We start from the raw sequence: 18,151 nt of genomic DNA on the forward strand, positions 1-18,151 counted from the left end.
AAGTGCTTCAGAGAATGGATTAGTATTTTCACAGCAACTTGTGCAATGAAAGCAAGTGTGCAATCCTAAGAAAAAAGGCCTCCTCCCCTTAACCTTCCATCCCATAGGACTCCTTTTGTTTCACGGTGAGCTCATATGAGCACTGAAGCACCATTTGGCCTTTGAAGGGAAAGCACTGCACAGCTGTAGAAACGCAGAATAAATAATCTGCTTGGGTAAGAGGAGGAAGAGGAGAGTCTAAAATCAGGTTTAATTGGTTGCATCTTTTCCAATGGATACATTTTATTAAAAGGCATAACCTTTAGTGAGCTCCAGCTGTCTACATCAACTGCATGGATTAGCTAAAATGAGGTAGGGTTTAAACTGGGATGAAATGGAGTGGGGAGGGGAAGACAAGATGCTTATGCAGATGCTGGCTGCGTGTGTGACCAACTGCAAGTACCTGATCAATAAGCAATTGTAAGGTGTCAAAACCCATTGTGGTTGTTGGGACCTTCTGAGATGGTCTAAAATCTCTTTGTTGTACATTAGTTCAGTAACCTCTTGCTCAGGTGTGCTGCTAAAATGGATTTGATTCAAGGCAGCCATTTGAGATCTGGAATGGAATCATGATCTCAATGGTATGGGGTTCATTGGGGAGCAACAGACTGTGCAAACTACCAAATACTTCATAGGATGAAATGTGGAAAGCACACCAACAAGGAATCTCCTGGCTTTTGTTTTTCTTGGTAGAAAACTCATATGGCAAGGTGGGGAAAACAACAACAACAAAAAGCATTTAGCTAGAAAAAAGTTGCAGTAAGAAACTAAGTCTGCAGCTTTCGAAGTGCTACATGGCACCACCCAGTCTTTATGTTTGAGAAAGGGTACCATCCAGATAAGGATGCCAAGGAAATTTCCAGAGTACCAGGAGCAAAAACTCTGATGGCCGATAAGCAAACAGCAAGAGACACCAAAATTCTATCTGCCACCTGGTGGTCATACAACGTTGTGCAGTGCAGATCTAATAGCTCCACAAAGTGGAGCTCATCTCAGTACAGGTAGTCCTTGACTTACAACCCTTTGTTTAACGATGATTCAAAGTTATAATGACACTGAAGACTCAGGACCATTTTCCCCACACTTACGAATGTTGCAACATTCCCATGGCCATGTGATCAGCTCCTATTTACGACAGTTGCGATGTCCCGGGATCATGGGATCACCTTTTGTGATGTTCTCACAAGCAAAGTCCGAATGGGGAAGTCGGACTCATTTAACAACCGTGTTACTAACTTAGCAAAGGCAGTGATTCACTTAACAACTGTGGCATGAAAGGTCATAAAATGGGGCAAAACTCACTTAACAACTATCTTGCTTAGCGATGGAAATTTGGGGTTCAGTTACGGTCGTACGTCAAGGACTCCCTGTAGCTGCTGCAGCAGGTCCCATGAGGCAGAGGAGGTACTAATAGATGTTTAAATTGCTGGAGTTGAGAATTGGAGGAAATTATTTTTCTCTTTTTGAAAAAAATCCCACAGATGTGCTCGCCTGCCCAACTCAGGCAACAAACGGAAGAACTTTGTGCTGCTATTGATGAAGCCTTGCAAGAGCCTTTGGCCAGGGTAGGCTAACGTCTAAAGCCACTTGCTTGCTTGGGCGCTTCCTTTCACACTCTGTACTTGAGCACCTTTTCTTCTCAATCCATTCCTACAGCGCCGATGTAATTCCTCTCCAAGTTCCTTGAAGAACATACTCGATTCAAATACGGGCAAAGTAAGTGAATAAGAATGCTAATGAAAATCCCTCCCCCCCGCCCGCAAATGTCTTGACAGTATTTTCTGTTGCTGTTGTTGATGTAAATGTAAATCCTAGTTTTCCAACATTCCCCCTGCTTTTGTTTTGATGCTGCATACATCTGCATACAACTTGCCCGTATGAAGTCTATCTCCCCAACAGATACAGATACAAAGTACAGTGGTAACTTACATTCCAGGCAGTCAGGCCATGGCATGAGTTGTGTGGGTTATCTAGTCAGAGCATCATGACCGTGCTGCATGTATGTGTGTCTATTTTGTATGTGTGGCTTCTGGATACTTGGTTTAACCCTGCTGCATCAGGGATGAAGGCCTAAGAACTTCATGATGGTGGTGCTGTTGTCCCAAACTGGGTCCTAGCCTGGTGCCAAAGCCAATATAGACCACCAGACACGAGGAATAGCTTTTTCAGTTTCTTTTATTGGAGTACTCCTGTAAAAGGGTCTCAGCCTCAAAGGTGCCAAGACCTCAAACAATGCACAAGCACAAATTTTATACACTTATGATTAAGGACGTTAACACCCTAAGAATCTCACATGTTTCTTTTGATTGGATTCTTCTGCTTTACCCTCCTTCTTCATACGTCACATGTTTATGGTAATAAGCTTTCTTATCAAAAGAGGTGGGTCTTTTACTATTATTATAGGCTAGAGGTTACCAAAGTTTATATATCTCTGTGCCTTAGCTAGCATCCTTCTAGCAACTTTCTTGCGTGTCAGCAATTCTTTAACAAACTTTCCTAATTCCAACCTGAGTTCTTCAGTGCCATCCCAGTGGGGTTGAGAAAACATGGGCAGTCATAGAATAGATAGTGGATAAATCCCATTGAAACTCAAATATTGCAAAGACTGAAGAAAACCACACAGAGTTTCCTCCAGTGTGAACCTTACTCAGTGGTTCCGCCAGTTCCCTAATCTTTCATTTTTGTTGTGATTCAGGGTCAGCCTGTGGGTTCGGCAGTTGGGTCGGACGATTCAGAGGAGGAGGAGGGGGGTGTTGGAGAGCTTGCTGAAGGGGTTGGAGAGCTTGCTGATGAGAGCCCTCAGCCAGGCCCCTCCCATCTGGTCACGACGCAGACCCAGCTGTGTGAGCCTGACAGTGTGGATGAAGATGACCCACAGCTGGCCCTGTTCAAGGACGCCCGACGCAGGAGGCAGTCAATCAGGAGTAAACAGAGGAAGGCAATGGGGCACCTCGGAAGGAGGCAGAGAGAAGCTGCGCCCTGAACTGTTTATAAGGGGAATGTGTGGGAGGGCTGGTTTGCTGAAGGCAACCGTTTGAATAGCTCCTGTTTCATGGTTCGTGTCTTGTTTTGCTCTATTTGCTTTTGTGTTCATAAATTTGGCAGGCTTAGTTCCAGCCTCTTGCCTTCTTGTAAAAGGGGTAGTCCCTGCCTTTTCTGCAGGGCCGGTAGCAGGCTGGTACAGAACAATTTTGCTCACTCTAATAATATAGAACAGTATTTCATTTTTTAAAAAAAAAATAATATAATTTTAACTGAAGAAATTTTTTAAAAGACAAAAACAATACAAAATTAGAAAAGCGAAAAACAAGGAAGAACAGCAAATGATAAAACAGAAAGAGAAAAAAGATGGCAAGGAAACATCTTCTGATATTTTCGACGAGGACTAAATCAATTTATATTTAGCCCTAAGGTTACGTGCGCTGCAGGCAGTTTGAAAGAAACTGAATCGTTTACATGAAAATAGTAGACGATGGTCTATGTCTCAAGTCGAAGGATCTAACTGGCCCTATAGAATCTTTCCTCATCACCAAAAGCATCTGGATTTGAAGTGATTTGCACGGGAAATTCTGCATGAGATCCTCCTCTTGACCCATGATTTGTAGTTAAGGATTCTGTAGGAAATCTTAATTCACCTTGATTTACACTGAGGCATCTCCTCTTTTTGCCCACTGGAGCAAACTCACCTAGAGAACTCGGTGATGATCCAGATATAGAGGTTTGGCTGTTTGGGTGGAGAGGTATCTTCCTGACCTGCAAGGGTAGAATCTCCTTTAATGAATTGGTAGTCATTATCCAATTGGTTAGGATAATATTTGGTAAACTCCATTTGCTCTCATCAACCTCCTATATTGAGTTCATTAGCTCCTCCTGAGAAGGAATAGTAAGTGATGCATTGAGCCAAATTTCTCTCCCTCCTTCAGCCTGATGGATTTCCCCCCCACACCCGCCCCCCAAAGAATATTATGTGCATAATGTTATCAGAAACTTTCCTGGATGTACCCTCCTGTAACACCTTGGCAAGCTTCCCAGGAGTCAGGAGTGGCAGGCACAGATATTTTAAAATACTCCAGTTGGCATGATCCCAAAGCTCTGTAGAAAAAGCTTAAGAGCATTTGGGGTAATATGAGTTGTTGAAACAACAGCACAAGCCTCTTAAAGCCTTGGCAGTGTGGGAGCCTTGTTGTCTCCGTCAATTCTGTCAGTGTTGTTTTACACCTAAGTAACTATGGTAAATTTGAGCACGGGCCTTTTCTTGGACTATTTATGTGGATAATTTCTACTGGCATATACAGGTAGTCCTTGACTTACAACAGCTCATTTACTGACCATCCAAAGTTACAACAGCCCTGAAAAAGTTGACTTATGACTATTTTTCACAGTTACGACCTTTGCAGCATCCCCATAGTGATGTGATCAAAATTCAGATGCTTGGCGACTGGTTCATATTTATGATGGTCACAGTGCCCCTCCCAGGATCATGTGATCCACTTTTGTGACCTTCTGACAAGCAAAGTCAATGGGGAAGCCAGATTCACTTAACAACCGGGTTACTAACTTGACAATTGCAGGCGATAAAGGTTATAAAATGGGGCAAAACTCACTTAACAAATATCTCACTTAACGGCAGTGAGGCTCAGTTGTGGTCATAAGTCAAGGACTACTTGTATAACATGATTTTTTTTCCAGTTGTAGTACTTACGTTTCAAATTATCCTTCATTATCCTCGCCCTATACCAGGGCTTTTAAACCAGTGGTACAGGTACCACCTGTGGTACATTGGCACCTGGCAAGTGGTACACGACCATCCTAGAAAAGTGGTAGCGGGTGAGGGGAATGAGCTGAACCAGTGGTAGCACTGCACAAGCCTGAGCGAGAGACAGCTGGAGCTGCAGGGCTGTCAGGGCTCAGCAAAAGCACCAGGATCAGCGCTTCTTCAGGGCTGTCAGGGCTCAGTGGAAGCACCAGGATCAGCGCCAGGCTCCAGCTGGAGCTCAGCGCTGATCCTGGTGCTTCTGAGCCCAGAAGAAGCACCGATCAGCTGGAATGTTGCAGCATCTCCAGGGTCTTGTGATTTACATTCAGATGCTTGGCAACTGATTCATATTTATGACGGTTACAGTGTCCCAGGGTCATGTGAAGTGACCAAAACTTGCTGCAACCACCCAGCAGAGGCGGGGGGGGGGAGAAATAAAAACCAAACACCTTCCCACCCCACCCCCGCTGCCAATCCTCAACAGAAATGCTCACAACAATGAAAACCTCAAACAGGAGGAAGAGCACCGCCAGGCGGGCAGGCAGGTGTCTTGCTCAGCTGTGGCTTGGGGGGCACTTTTTCAGTGCCATTGTAACTTCAAACAGTCACTAAGTGAACTGTTGTAAGTCGAGGACTACCTGTACTTCATCACTTTTTTTCCTCTTTTTTTTTGGTCATCAAGTTTTTGACGCCTTGCTAGGCGACTCGGATTTTGCCATATCCTAAAAGTGGTACAATGGGTGAAAAGGTTGAAAAGCCCTGCCCTATACTATAATTGAGCCCAAAATTTCTGCTGTTAAATGAGACATTTGTTAAGTGAATTTTGCCCCATTTTATCGCCTGCAATTGTCAAGTTAGTAACATGGTTGTTAAGTGTGAAAAATGGTTATAAGTCATTTTTTCAGTGCCATTGTAACTTTGAACGGTTGCTAGATGAACTGTTGTAACTCAAGGACTCCTTGTATTGGCATTCTCACCACCTTCCTTTACAAAGCCTCTACTAGCCTTTTTATTTCTTCTACTGTAGCTTTTTTTCAGCCTCTGACAGCTGATCAACATATAGACTGTGTGGGCCATAAGCAGGTGATCATTTTGCAATTAAGGACATTTCTGTGTTCAGCTCTATTAGGTTGGAAGCTAGTTCATCAACCTCAGATTCCATTCTGACTGCTTCTCCAGCTTTGTCTACTACAGTTAAATCCTTATCAGAGGATGAGACCTTGTCAGAATCACAGTCAGATAAGATGTGGTACTTATCAATTGTTGATTTAAGAGGCAAGGTAGCCTTGCATGCCTTTTTTTTTTGTAACTCAGTTACAAAAGCGGTTTATTTTCTTTCAGTTATTCAGAGGTTTTTCTATAACAAGTTTTGGTGTAGCCATTTGTAGCTAGTTGTCTTTGTCAAGTTACTATTCTCACCTCCTCCAGATATGTTGATGTTTTGGATCCCTTGCATTCTTAGTACAACTCATAAAACTTTAGAAACAACACAACAGCCAGATGAGGATAAGAAAAAAGGGGTTAAATGGTGAGTTAAGGGATAGGCTTGTTTAAGCACAGTGTATTCTTCCATGTCTCTGATTCAATGCACAGCTTCCTTGATAATGACAAAGATAATGATAACAACAACAACAACGTTGGAAAGTACCTTGGAGGTCATCTAATCCAACCCCCTGCTCAGGCAGGAAACCCTATATCATTTCAGACAAATGGCTATTCAATCTCTTCTTAAAAACTTACAGTGTTGGAGCATTCACTGCTTCTGGAGGCAGGTTGTTCCACTGTCAGGAAATTTCTCCTTAGTTCTAGGTTGCTTCTCTCCTTGACTAGTTTCCATCCATTGCTTCTTGTCCTGCCTTCGGGTGCTTTGGAGAATAGCTTGACTCCCTCTTCTTTATGGCAACCCCTGAGATATTGGAACACTGCTATCATGTCACCCCTCACCCTTCTCTTTGTTAAACTACACATACCCAATTCCAGCAACCGTTCCTTATATGTTTTAGCCTCCAATCTCCTAATCATCTTTGTTGCTCTTCTCTGTACTCTTTCTAGAGTCTCGACGTCTTTTTTACTGTCTTTTACTTACTATCTTTGCTGTTGGGTGGGAATGGAAAACATATTCCAGCAGTGCCCAAATGTAACAATTCAGCAAAAAAAAGTTTTCTGCACAGTGCCAAACTGTTCTAACGTGGTGTGGTTGGATTCCTTGCAGATGTCTACTGCTCCACAGAGGCCAGCTGGTCGGGAAACCAAATATGTAAGTATCTTCATAATATGGTCTTCACATCTGTTTTTAATAGCAGGACGCCACCTTTGCGAGGACTTTTGAGCAAGTATAGAGAATTCTGCCTCCAATAATTGAATAATTAGTCTCCAAAAACTGTGTGGTTTAGGCCGAGAGCTTTCAGAGCTGAGAATAGCATTGCTTTCTCTTTCTCTTTTCATTCTGAATCAAGCACTGATCAAAGCATCTTGTGATTTGGTTAGAAGCAAGGATGCTGCATTCAAATTGACATTGTGAGTTAGGATTGCAATAATTTTTTGCATCTGTCAGATTGGATGACAGAAACCCATCTATGAGGAATGAAGAACATGCACATTTTGGAAAGCATTTGGATTTTATTCATCTCTATCCCAGCAGCTGGCATCATAAATTTCTGTGGAGGAGACATGTTCGAAGAAAGTTGGATTTTCTTCCACTTAATTTTAATAAAGATAAATAAAAGGATAGTAACTGCATTTTCCCCTTGTATCAATAACAAAGCTGAAAAACAAGGTGGAAAAAATCAATATAAATAAATAAACGTTTTTAATTTCTCTTTGATGTACTTTGTATTAGATGTTAGTAAAGGGTTTCATTAGGGCTACCACAAAAACCTAGAACCAGAGCTGCAAAAATACCAGCAAAGACATACAGAAAACTCAATTTGCTGTTTTCCTAGAAGTTGTCATGGTTCCAATAGATGAGACCAGTAGAAATAAGAACTCTGAGGCATTTGCTTTCCTCAAAGAACAATTTTAATGGCTACATAATATTAGTACGAACAAAGATGAAACCAAAACTGAAAGTCCCCCACACACAAGGTTACAAAGTAAAAGTTGAACTCCCCACCTCTAAGTGTGTCATAAATCACAATCCCCAATTAACACCTTTGGCGGGCTCTCTAACGGTAGCTCCCGCCTTCCAAATACTTAGGTTGCTTGATCTTGGTTCCCACAAGAAAGTTATTGTTATGACTAAACTAGAAGAATGCATCTTTTCCTCCCCCTCCTGTTGCTGTGGCAACTGAAAAACTAAGAAAGATGGCTGCAGTCAGAGTGTTTGAAGGTTTGACAGAAGCGTTGTCTGAAGTTTTGCATCACAGACCCAGTAATGCTCATTTTATATTAAAGCTTTGTATAGAAAGTTTACTTAGTAAGTGATTGATAGGTAGGAGCTAAGAGAAACTCTAGGAAGAAGCCATTTGTGATAATGCCATCTCCTGTAGTCATCAGGAGACAATGTGAGTAACAAGAAAGTGAAGAGAAAAGAATGTAGAACGTCATAACAACTATAAAAAAGGTAAAAGGTAAAGGTTCCCCCGCACATGCGTGCTAGTCGTTTCCGACTCTAGAGGCCGGTGCTCATCTCCGTTTCAAAGCCGAAGAGCCAGCGCTTGTCCGAGGACGACTCCGTGGTCATGTGGCCGGCATGACTAGACGCCAAAGGCGCACGGAACGCTGTTACCTTCCCACCGCAGTGGTCCCTATTTTTCTACTTGCATTTTTACGTGCTTTCGAACTGCTAGGTTGGCAGAAGCTGGGACGAGTAACAGGCGCTCACTCTGTTACGCGGCACTCGGGATTTGACCCGCCAAACTGCCGACCTTCCGATCGACAAGCTCAGCGTCCTAACCCACTGAGCCACCGCGTCCCATAACAACTATAGTATGGATTAAATGTCATCAAATCAATATCAACTCTTACTAACTTTTTCCAGGATGACATAACGATGATAAACATTCTCAAATCCATCTTTAGTTCATACTTCTGCACAATATGATTAATATTCATCTGTGTCCCTATGCTTATTTCCAAGAAATATACTGTAATTAATCTAGAAAGATAGTTTTATTGGAACAAGATAAAGAGCTATTGACTCCTTTGTCATCTAGCTAAGCACTTGAGTGCTTATGGTGAGGTGAATTAAAACAGAAAACCATTTCTCCTGTAGGTTTTCCTATTGAATGACCACTCTTTTGTGATTGTTCAAAATTATAACAGCACTTAACAAGGAGATTTATGACTGGCCCTCATAACCGTGACCATTGCAGCATCCCTGTGGTTACATAATTGCAATTTGGGCAATCATGGCATGCAGTTGCAATGGTCGCAGTGTATCACAATCACAAACTTGTGATTGTGTATCACAATTGCAAACTTTGCTGCTGACTTCTGACAAGCATAGTCAGGGAAGAATGCAAATGATGATCTTGCAACATTGTGCTTAATAACCATGCAGGATTCACTTAATGACAACTGGAACTGCCACAACTGTCATTGTGAGTTGGTGTGGTCATGTGATGTCACATTTTATGACCAGGTCACTTAGAAGTGGAGTTGCCAGTCCCAATTACCACTGTTAAGTGAAGACTATCTATATTTCAAGATAGGATAATGTTCCATGATTAGGTAACATGAGAAAATCCAGCATATTCAGGCTATTAATTTTATAACAAGACTTCTTATTCATATCTTTACACCAAATGTGATTTGCACCACTCTTCAAGCAATGGGCACTCTCAAAATAGAGGGACTTCTTTTGTAAAATGAACCTCATAGTCATTTATAATTGATTTTTCTGATGGACAGCTCCAAAGAGAAACAATGAGCAGCTGATTTTTTTGTATTGCTTAGTCAATAAAAGAGAGAACAGAGAAATAACAAATTTTTGTCTGCTTATGTTATGCTGGTCCTCTATAATCGGTTATCGGTATAGAAGAGATTATTCTGTCACTCTGCTGAAATATTGTCACTATCATTGTGCAAGACATACACAATTGTAGGTTATTTGATTATAAATATGGGGGACTTCCACTTTTGCCTGGTAGTGACCGTCGCTGGCTTGCGGATTCTCCGCACCCCCATGGCTAATTTTGCCTTGCTAAGGGACCCTAAATGAGTCTAAGTCGCCCCAGAGAGGCGACGAAGAAAGAAGGGTGCTCCAGAGATTCTGGAATGGCAGCGGCCATTCCGTTCAACTTGGGGAAAGCCTTCTAACCCGACAGGAGAAAGGCTGGCTGTATTGCATTGACCAGCCCAAGCTACTAGCAAGTCCAAAAGCACTAACCAGCACAGCTGTGAACAGCGTTCTTGAAACTGGGTGAGGAATTCGATCTTCTCTTTTCTCTTTTATATTTAACTTCCTGGAAAAGATTCCCAAGAAGCAAAATACCTCCAAAAGGGAAGGAGGGGGATTTCTGCCCCATCCTTATACTAACGGAAGTGGCAAATTAATCTTTTTATAGAGGATCAAAATATATGGAAGTGAAATAAATATAAAACATGAAACTTACAAATTAAATCTGGATAGATCTAAAATTGTTTGAATGGTTAAGACTCTCATTCTAAAGATAATTTTTCATTTTGGAAATTGAAAAACAAATAGTTGCTGACATCTAGTAGCAGATGAAGACTATGACAGCTGTGAATTTAATATAAGACTTGGCAACATCTGGGAAAATCTAATCTGTGTTTGTGACCTTCAAAGCTTTAACAACAAAGAACAGCTGTGACAAAAAAGACAATAATCTGGGCTGTAGACAGAATTATAAATTTCTGATTATAAATATGGATGTTTCTATTAAATAGGTCTCATCTCTGGTATGTCTACAATCTAAAGACAGTTGCAGTAGGCATACTTTTTCTTTTTAGCATCTTTTCCTCTTTGCTGGTTACATCTGAAGTGGTTCTACAATATGGTGATGATTTTTGTTTGTTTATATTAAAATAGGAAAGAAAGAACATCTGGCCCCTCAGTTCATTTTCTGCTTGAAAGTCATCCTGTTTGCAGTGTTTTTCTCAAGACAAAAAAAAAATGCTCAAACCAAGTCAAAACAAAATGAAAATACAAAGATGGGCACAGAAATGTATACTAATGAATCTTCTCTTCTTATGTAATATAAGTAATTCTCCCTGATATAAATGGAAGATTCTTTTCATTGAGCTAATATTGTAAATATTTTGTTCCAGGCCAACCTCTATTTAACGGCTCCTGCAGTGACTGAGACACAAAAGGTACGTTTCTGGATCCCTCCTATCCTCTTCAGAATATTAATTAGATCGACTGATCGTAAATCACATTCTCAGACTCCATGTGATCTGAATAAAATTTCCACATAAATACAAAACTGTGGCTGACACAACAACAAAGATGTAGCATCAAAGCAAGCAGGAAGAATTATGATTTTGAAAAAGTTCTGGGGACTTATTTCCCTTAATATCATAACTGCCTTAAGAAAGAATGCTCCAAGTCAAGAGGAACTGAAATAATTTAGCTCTGCTAGAAACTACTGTATATGTCTGGCTATATGCGTAGGGTCATCCCTAATTAAGAAGAGACTGGACAGCCACTTGTCCAGAATGGTATAGATCAGGGGTCTTCAAAGTTAGCCCTTTTATGACTTGTGGACTTCAACTCCCAGAATTCCTCAGCCAGGCACGCTGGCTGAGGAATGCTGGGAGTTGAAGTCCACAAGTCATAAAAGGGCCAAGTTTGAAGACCCCTGGTATAGATCTTCTACTTGAGCAGAGGGGTTGAACTAGAAGACCTCCAAGGTCCCTTCCACCTCTGTTATTCTGTATTATCCTCAGTTATGTGAAGCTCTCAGTTTTTAATGTGTGCTAAGAACTCTACTAGTTTGGCTCCAATAGAGATCTGCGCTCTTCAGACATTTTTGTGCTGAAACCCAATTCCAGTTCTCTCACTCACACCCCAAAACTCATATATACACATACATGTTGTGGGAAGTTAGCCCCCCCCCCAGAGAAGGAAATATTAAAGAGGCAGAAAAGCATGCCCAGTTTTTCTTAATAGCCCCAAGTCTCCCTCCCCCAAGCAGAAACCAGCTCTGTAGAAATGCAGTTGTAAATAATCCAGGAAGGTTGGAGGCCCCCAGCTAGAACCTTAGGAAGACAAAGACACCTAAAATCTACTTACCCCACCCAAACTCTAAGACAGGACATAATAGGATTAACCCACAGATGCCAAAGGGCACACAGAGACTCAGGTCAAAATATATGACACAGGAAATACAAAGCCTCAAACAGGAACAGGAAACAACCGCATATAAATTTAATTAATTTAATAATAATAATAATAATAATAATAATAATAATAATAATAATAATAATAATAATAATAACCCCAGAGGGTATAAAACCCCACTCCCTACATGTGCTCTCTCTTTTCTTCCAGAGCCATCTTTCTGTCTGGCTCTCCTCTTCAATAAACTGCAACCTTCTTTCTAAAGCAGTCGCCATGTTGTTTATTCCCGGCTTGGATTGAACCATGATGAAAACTTTTCCTTCAATAATGTATATCTTGAATAACTGCTTTTGATGGAAAAGAAAGGGATGACTTGTGATACTTCTTCACTAACAATCTTTAGCAGACTAGTCCTAAGTATGGCAGTGCAGTGAACTTGGGGCATCACCACATGCTATCTTGGGGTGGGCAACCTATGGCACTAAGGCCACATTAGATATTTTTAATACCGCAAGATCCAGTCTGAATCAGTCACTGTGACCAAAGGCTTATTTTTCCGAGCTTTTGGGCTCGTGTAGAGCCCATCATCAGAGAACTTCTCTCTCTCCAGAATATCTGATGATGGGCTCCAGCATGCACCCAAAAGCTTGGAAGACTAAATGTCTGGTCACCATGATCGACCCAGATTGGATCCTGCAACATTATCCTGGGACATGTACACTTGCCTTCGTTCGCTTTTTCTCACTCTTGACCACCCCTGCCTCCCAGCCATGATTGGTTACGATAGCTATGGTAAGAAAGAAAGAAAAACTGTAGCAGAAGCCCTAACATTTGTATATTACAAGCGAAACAAAACTCCCCTAGGTGTGATGAGGCTTCATTTTCATGGTAGAGTTTAATCTCCTTAAAAACTAAATTATGGCTTTTGGAAACAAAATCCCTTTGTCCTCCACTTCATCATGCTGTCTATTTTTACTCTCCTCTGTTGCAGGGCTGGATGATATTTTGAGGTATAGATAAGAGGACTCTTGGGGGCAGGGGCAGGTTCCAGGCACTTCTGTGGATATAAACAGTCACAAAAGAAGAAGAAACCTTTTAAAAGAATGGAAGCCTCGTATGGATTCTTTGCTAAAAGAGGAAACGGCAGAACTGATTTATTTTTTTTGAATTTGGGGATTAGAAAGAGTTAAAGAGGGAGAGGGAAAGAGCAAGATGGCAAATACTTGATAGACAGAAGGACAGAAGTCAAGATTCTGTTGTTGTCTTTCTTTTTTCACTTCTTTTGTTTCCTACCTTTACTTTTTTCATGTTTCATTTCATTTTTCATACTTTTATTGTATTGTATCTATCTAGTTAGATAGAAGATCTCATGTTTCAGGAAATATTCTGTATTCGCTTATCTTTCCCATCAGTTAATAGTTCTGACCTAGCCTCTTTTGGATGCCCAGGCTATCAGTGGTCGCCCCCTGCATGATGCATGGAAGCACAGTTATAGCTACTACGTATTTCATTTTACTTTATTTATTCATTAGATGTATATCCCGCCTTTCCTCCAGGAGCTGAAGGAGGCATACCTCCAACAACCCTGTGAGGTAGGTCTGGCTAGGAATAGCAATGAGCTAAAAGTAAAGTCATGCAGTAGGATTTCACGGTTGAGGGTGGACTTGAACCTGGCTCTCCCTGGCCAAAACCCAGTCAGTTAACCATTATGCTATAGTGAAGCTTCTCAGGGCTAAGGTGCTTTGTTTTAAGTACCAGCATAGAAGGATGATCCATCTGATTTACCACATAGGAACAAGGAACATGCCGGTCTGGGGATTGCCATGACCTGAACCACTGATAAAAAAAATGCGAAAGGCAGAAGCAGTTCTGGCTAGTATTTTCAATTTTGGGCACATGCTGTCCAAAATCTGGATTAGAACTTCTTGCCTGGTAGACCAAACTCTCTGTACTATATATTATCTCTGTTAAAGTTGGCACAGATATATATTTTATACAACCTTTTGTCTATACTATGCATTAGAAAAATTCATCTATTGCTTTGTCATCGGTTCAAACATTATACATTTGCCATTCTGGTGTAAGACTTATTTAATATTTCTGTACCATGTTCTTTCTTCACTACTAGACAAAGCCTGGGGTAATCCGACCAACTACTATAAAAGCAAAAATAATGATAAAAGAAGAAGAGCCTGTCCAGCCAAACCCCTTCAGAAAGTATTTGGAAGAAAGAAGTGATCTTCAGACTGAACAGGTAGAGTTTCCTCCTTCCTTTCCTAATTCTGCATTCCTCATCAGGGTTTTCTTTCTACATGGGCCTTCACGGAGGAGTTGGTCTAGGCTACGGCTTCTCTTGGTGGGCATTTAATAGAGGTGCAAATCACGTAATTGCATAGGTGTTATTTTATCTTCATGTTCATGTTGTTCTTCCTGGATTCTTTGCAGAGTTCACTTGTTTTGCACTGCACCTGCCTAGTTCTCATAGCAACACTATCAGCGCACAATGTAATGAAGGGTTTTGTTTATCAGCTGGCTTGTTTTAGAGCCCTGTCCTGGTTTGGGTTTTGAGGGAGTGTTTGTCCCAAGGTCATCCAGGCAGCTTCTGAGCCTTAGGGAGGACTAGCGTATGACTGTCCCCATTCCTACTTCAGCAGCTGACTCTCTGAATAACCTGTGAGCAAGATTTCTTTAAAAGAAAAGAAATTGAAAACACATGGCACAAGATAGTCCTCTTTCTGCTCTGTGGCTGCCCATTTCCTACTCCCCAGCATCTTCTAGTAGGGATGAGGTCTATGCAGTGCTTTTTTTGTAAAAGAAAAAGGTGCTGGAACTCACACATGTCATACAACCCACCTTGCCTACCCTACAAGCTTTCATCCAAAAAAGGTGCCGGAACTCCGTTCTGAGCGTTCTATGAGAAAAAAAGCCCTGGGTCTATGTGAGTAGAAAACAAATGGTTTCTGTTGTGTAGTGAGTTCTTTGGAGGCAGTAAGCAAGGCGAGAGGTTGCAAACAGGAATGTTGCTTTATTGAGGCAAACAGGAACAGAACTGAAACAGAGTCTTCTGCGCAGCTACTTATACGGTTGGCCACAAGGCGGCGGCCAATAGGTTTAAAGGAACCCATTCCCGCCCCAAATCCTCCAATGATCTTCTTGGAGACAGCTTGTCTGGCAAGTCAGTGACCGTTACACAGACACACCAATTGAGCAACCTTAAGCAGCATTCAAAAGACACGTGAAAACAGTTCAAGTAAATCCCAAAACATTACAGTTACCTTCTTTCTCTGACCAGTCCAGAGGTCCTCTGACTATGGACTGGCTTTCTGAAAGATCGGCAGGCTCTGCCTCCAGATTCTGTGATAATTACTTCTCAGAATACCAATACTTTCACAGGGTTATTATCTGAATAATATGCAAAGATATTCACATAGGGTTAGGGTTAGGGTTAGATATAAGTGCAATAAGTAAACTTAAAAAAGAAATCCAGCAGTGTTGTTACATAGAGGACTGTACCAAATGTTCTTTTCAAAAGGTATCAATCCACACCTGGTAAATTAAAATGCCTTTGGATGCTAGTGCAGGGCTTAAAAAGATAACTCTAACCACAACAATATTCCATGGTCATACACAAATACTTTTATAGCTTGCTCTAGTCAAAATTACATAAAATGCAATGGGACTTTAAATAATGATGATGATGATGATTTAAGCTTTCATTCACTTCTCTATCATATGCCATAAAGTGTCCTGGAAAGCTGATGAAATAAGTAGATACTGCACTCACTATTCAGAATTGCTGTTTGAGATAGGCTTAATCTCACAAGGCCAGCTTAGTCCGACTGAATCAGTGTGTTTAAAAACTCTGATTTGTGCTGCTCTCAGGATGAGTGAAAAGGATGCCAAGAGATTAAACCTTTGCCTGTCAGAGATTTGTCGAGCCCCTTCTTCTCAAAGGAGAACTTCTCTGCCCCTAGGTTTCAACCACTGTAGAGATTTAGCAGCTTTAGAAGCTTGTTCCCCTCTCACAAGCAGTACTGGGGGTTGATTGACAGCTCTCCTAAAAACACAAAATGGCACATTTCGGCTTCTCTGCCTCTGCGCTGTTCATTCCAGCCTCTATGTGTGCAACAAGATGGCTTCATTGTAAACTGGCATTTAGGATTATCAGTAGTAAACCACAATGAAAAGAAATGGAGTCATGGCAACTAGATTTCTTTTCTTTTTGGGTTAAAATATTTCACTGCTTATCCTGAAGAAGCTCCTTGGATAAGGAGCGAAACGTTTCGAACCAAAAAAAGAAAAGACGTCCGGTGGCCGTGACTCAACTTCCAGACAACTCTACCTGGATGACTGAGAAGTTTCATAAGAAGTCAGCTGAAAGGGCAAATCTTCCAAGTAAATAAGAGAGAAAGAGTCACAGGACAGAGTCAGTAAACAAATACAAATCTGACTGTAATTTTGTCTTGAGGGTGTCTTTTTTCTGAGACAGCCTTAAGACAAAATTATACTCAGATTTGTATTTGTATACTGACTTAAATAGTTCACAAGTTATAGGTGCCTGAAGATCCTACTAGGAATGCATCATTGAACTTCATAAAAATCCATAGTAGCCAGTGGTGGGATTCAAATATGTGAACAACCGGTTCTCTGTGTGGATGCCGCTTCCAGAAGTGCATTCAGGGCCTGGGCAACAAAAAATTAGCTACCGGTTTTGCCGAAGTGGTACAAACTGGCTAAATCCCACCACTGGTAGTAGCATTATTATTTTTTTGTGAAGTTCTTCTCTACCATTATAGCATTTGTGACACCACACAATATGTACAATAACCATATTAGGAATTTTACTTTCCCATATTCCAGGGAGGAGGGAAGGGAGGGAGGCAGGCAGGCAGGCAAGCAAGCAAGCAATTATTTTATCTTTTGGGGAAACATTGTTAAACGTAACAGAATAGGAAATTTTTGCTATGGAAATGGTATTTCTACTGGCAATTGTAGAGAATGTGTCAGTCCATTATAGTAATGAAGCTAATTTCAGTGCCAAAACCACATTTTTTGAGCACATGGGCCAAAAAATTGTAACACACTTGTATCTGATCAATTAATGCAATACAAGTTTTTCTTACTTTCTGTTGGGCCCATCTTCTCTAGTCTTAGGAGCCTAAAATATCCTGACTTTTACAATTTATATGGAAATCTACTGAGCTTTTGTCACACATTATTTTTACAATTTCACTGTTACCTTGGATCAGCTTGCAGCATTTTTGGGAAGGATTGCTTCTTTTCAGCCTCATTGAAATAGCCATGTTTGATCTTAATTATTCACTCGAGTAACTTCCTTTTTTCCCCTCTTTCCTTGTTGAAATGCCTGAGTTAACCAGCCAAAAATGCACTCTGTACTTTGTACACTAGGGAGCGAGATTTGCTGAGCAAAATGATCTTTATGGTCTATCTAACTCAGACAAGCATTTTTCGTTGCGTTCATATCTTAATTCTAATGATTAATGTTTGAAGATTCTTCGAGGAATCCTGTTACTATAAACTAGCCATGTAAAATTACAGTTTTTAAAATCAGTTTTATTTCAAATTAAATTTAAAGCAGATTTTCCATAGAACTGGCTTGGATCAGTTTTTATAAGTTAAGAGGCAGGTGGCCTTGAGCAAGCCATCTTTGGCAAAAGTATATCAAGCTTTGAACATTTCCAGTCTGAAGGCTGATTCATGTATTCACCTGCAGGAGATTATCTGACCCCAGCATGACATTTCAGTAATAGGTAGTTAAAAATTGCTCTTTATCGTCTTTCCATCATTTTTAACCCTTCCTTTTGTGTAAATACAGCATTATATTATTATTTTTAAATAAAGTTGTGTTAAATTATTGTAAAATAATAACATTAATGTGTAGAGTTGAAATGCTCCCCTGCTTCCCATTCAAATTCAATTAAACCAGGACAGAACAGTTTGTCTTAAATGTGCAAAGCAAATTAGACTTTGTTTAATTTTTTTAAATTGATGATTTTTTTTAAAAAAAGCAGCTTACAAACAGGCAAAATGAGAAAAGAAATAAAATAAAGATTGGCACAGAAATACAGTATTTTAACTGGACAAAAGAA

General features: G+C 40.7%; 1 protein-coding gene across 4 annotated transcripts in view; it reads left to right on the forward strand.

The window, feature by feature from the left end:
• The window catches only part of MLIP (muscular LMNA interacting protein), an 85,300-nt gene that overhangs the window by 54,534 nt on the left and 12,615 nt on the right, over positions 1-18,151 (forward strand). The window contains exons 7-12 of one of the 4 annotated variants that reach the window (XM_083348051.1): positions 1,521-1,604; positions 1,696-1,755; positions 7,008-7,052; positions 11,027-11,071; positions 13,574-13,633; positions 14,170-14,295. In XM_083348051.1, the coding sequence (XP_083204177.1) occupies positions 1,521-1,604; positions 1,696-1,755; positions 7,008-7,052; positions 11,027-11,071; positions 13,574-13,633; positions 14,170-14,295 (420 nt within the window). Of the gene's footprint in view, positions 1-1,520; positions 1,605-1,695; positions 1,756-7,007; positions 7,053-7,251; positions 7,490-11,026; positions 11,072-13,573; positions 13,634-14,169; positions 14,296-18,151 lie in introns of those variants that run through there. The other 3 variants (XM_083348052.1, XM_083348053.1, XM_083348054.1) reach the window with 3 other exon arrangements.

Source organism: Vipera ursinii (genome assembly GCF_947247035.1).
Source record: "Vipera ursinii genome assembly, chromosome: 1".
NCBI lineage: Eukaryota > Metazoa > Chordata > Lepidosauria > Squamata > Viperidae > Vipera > Vipera ursinii.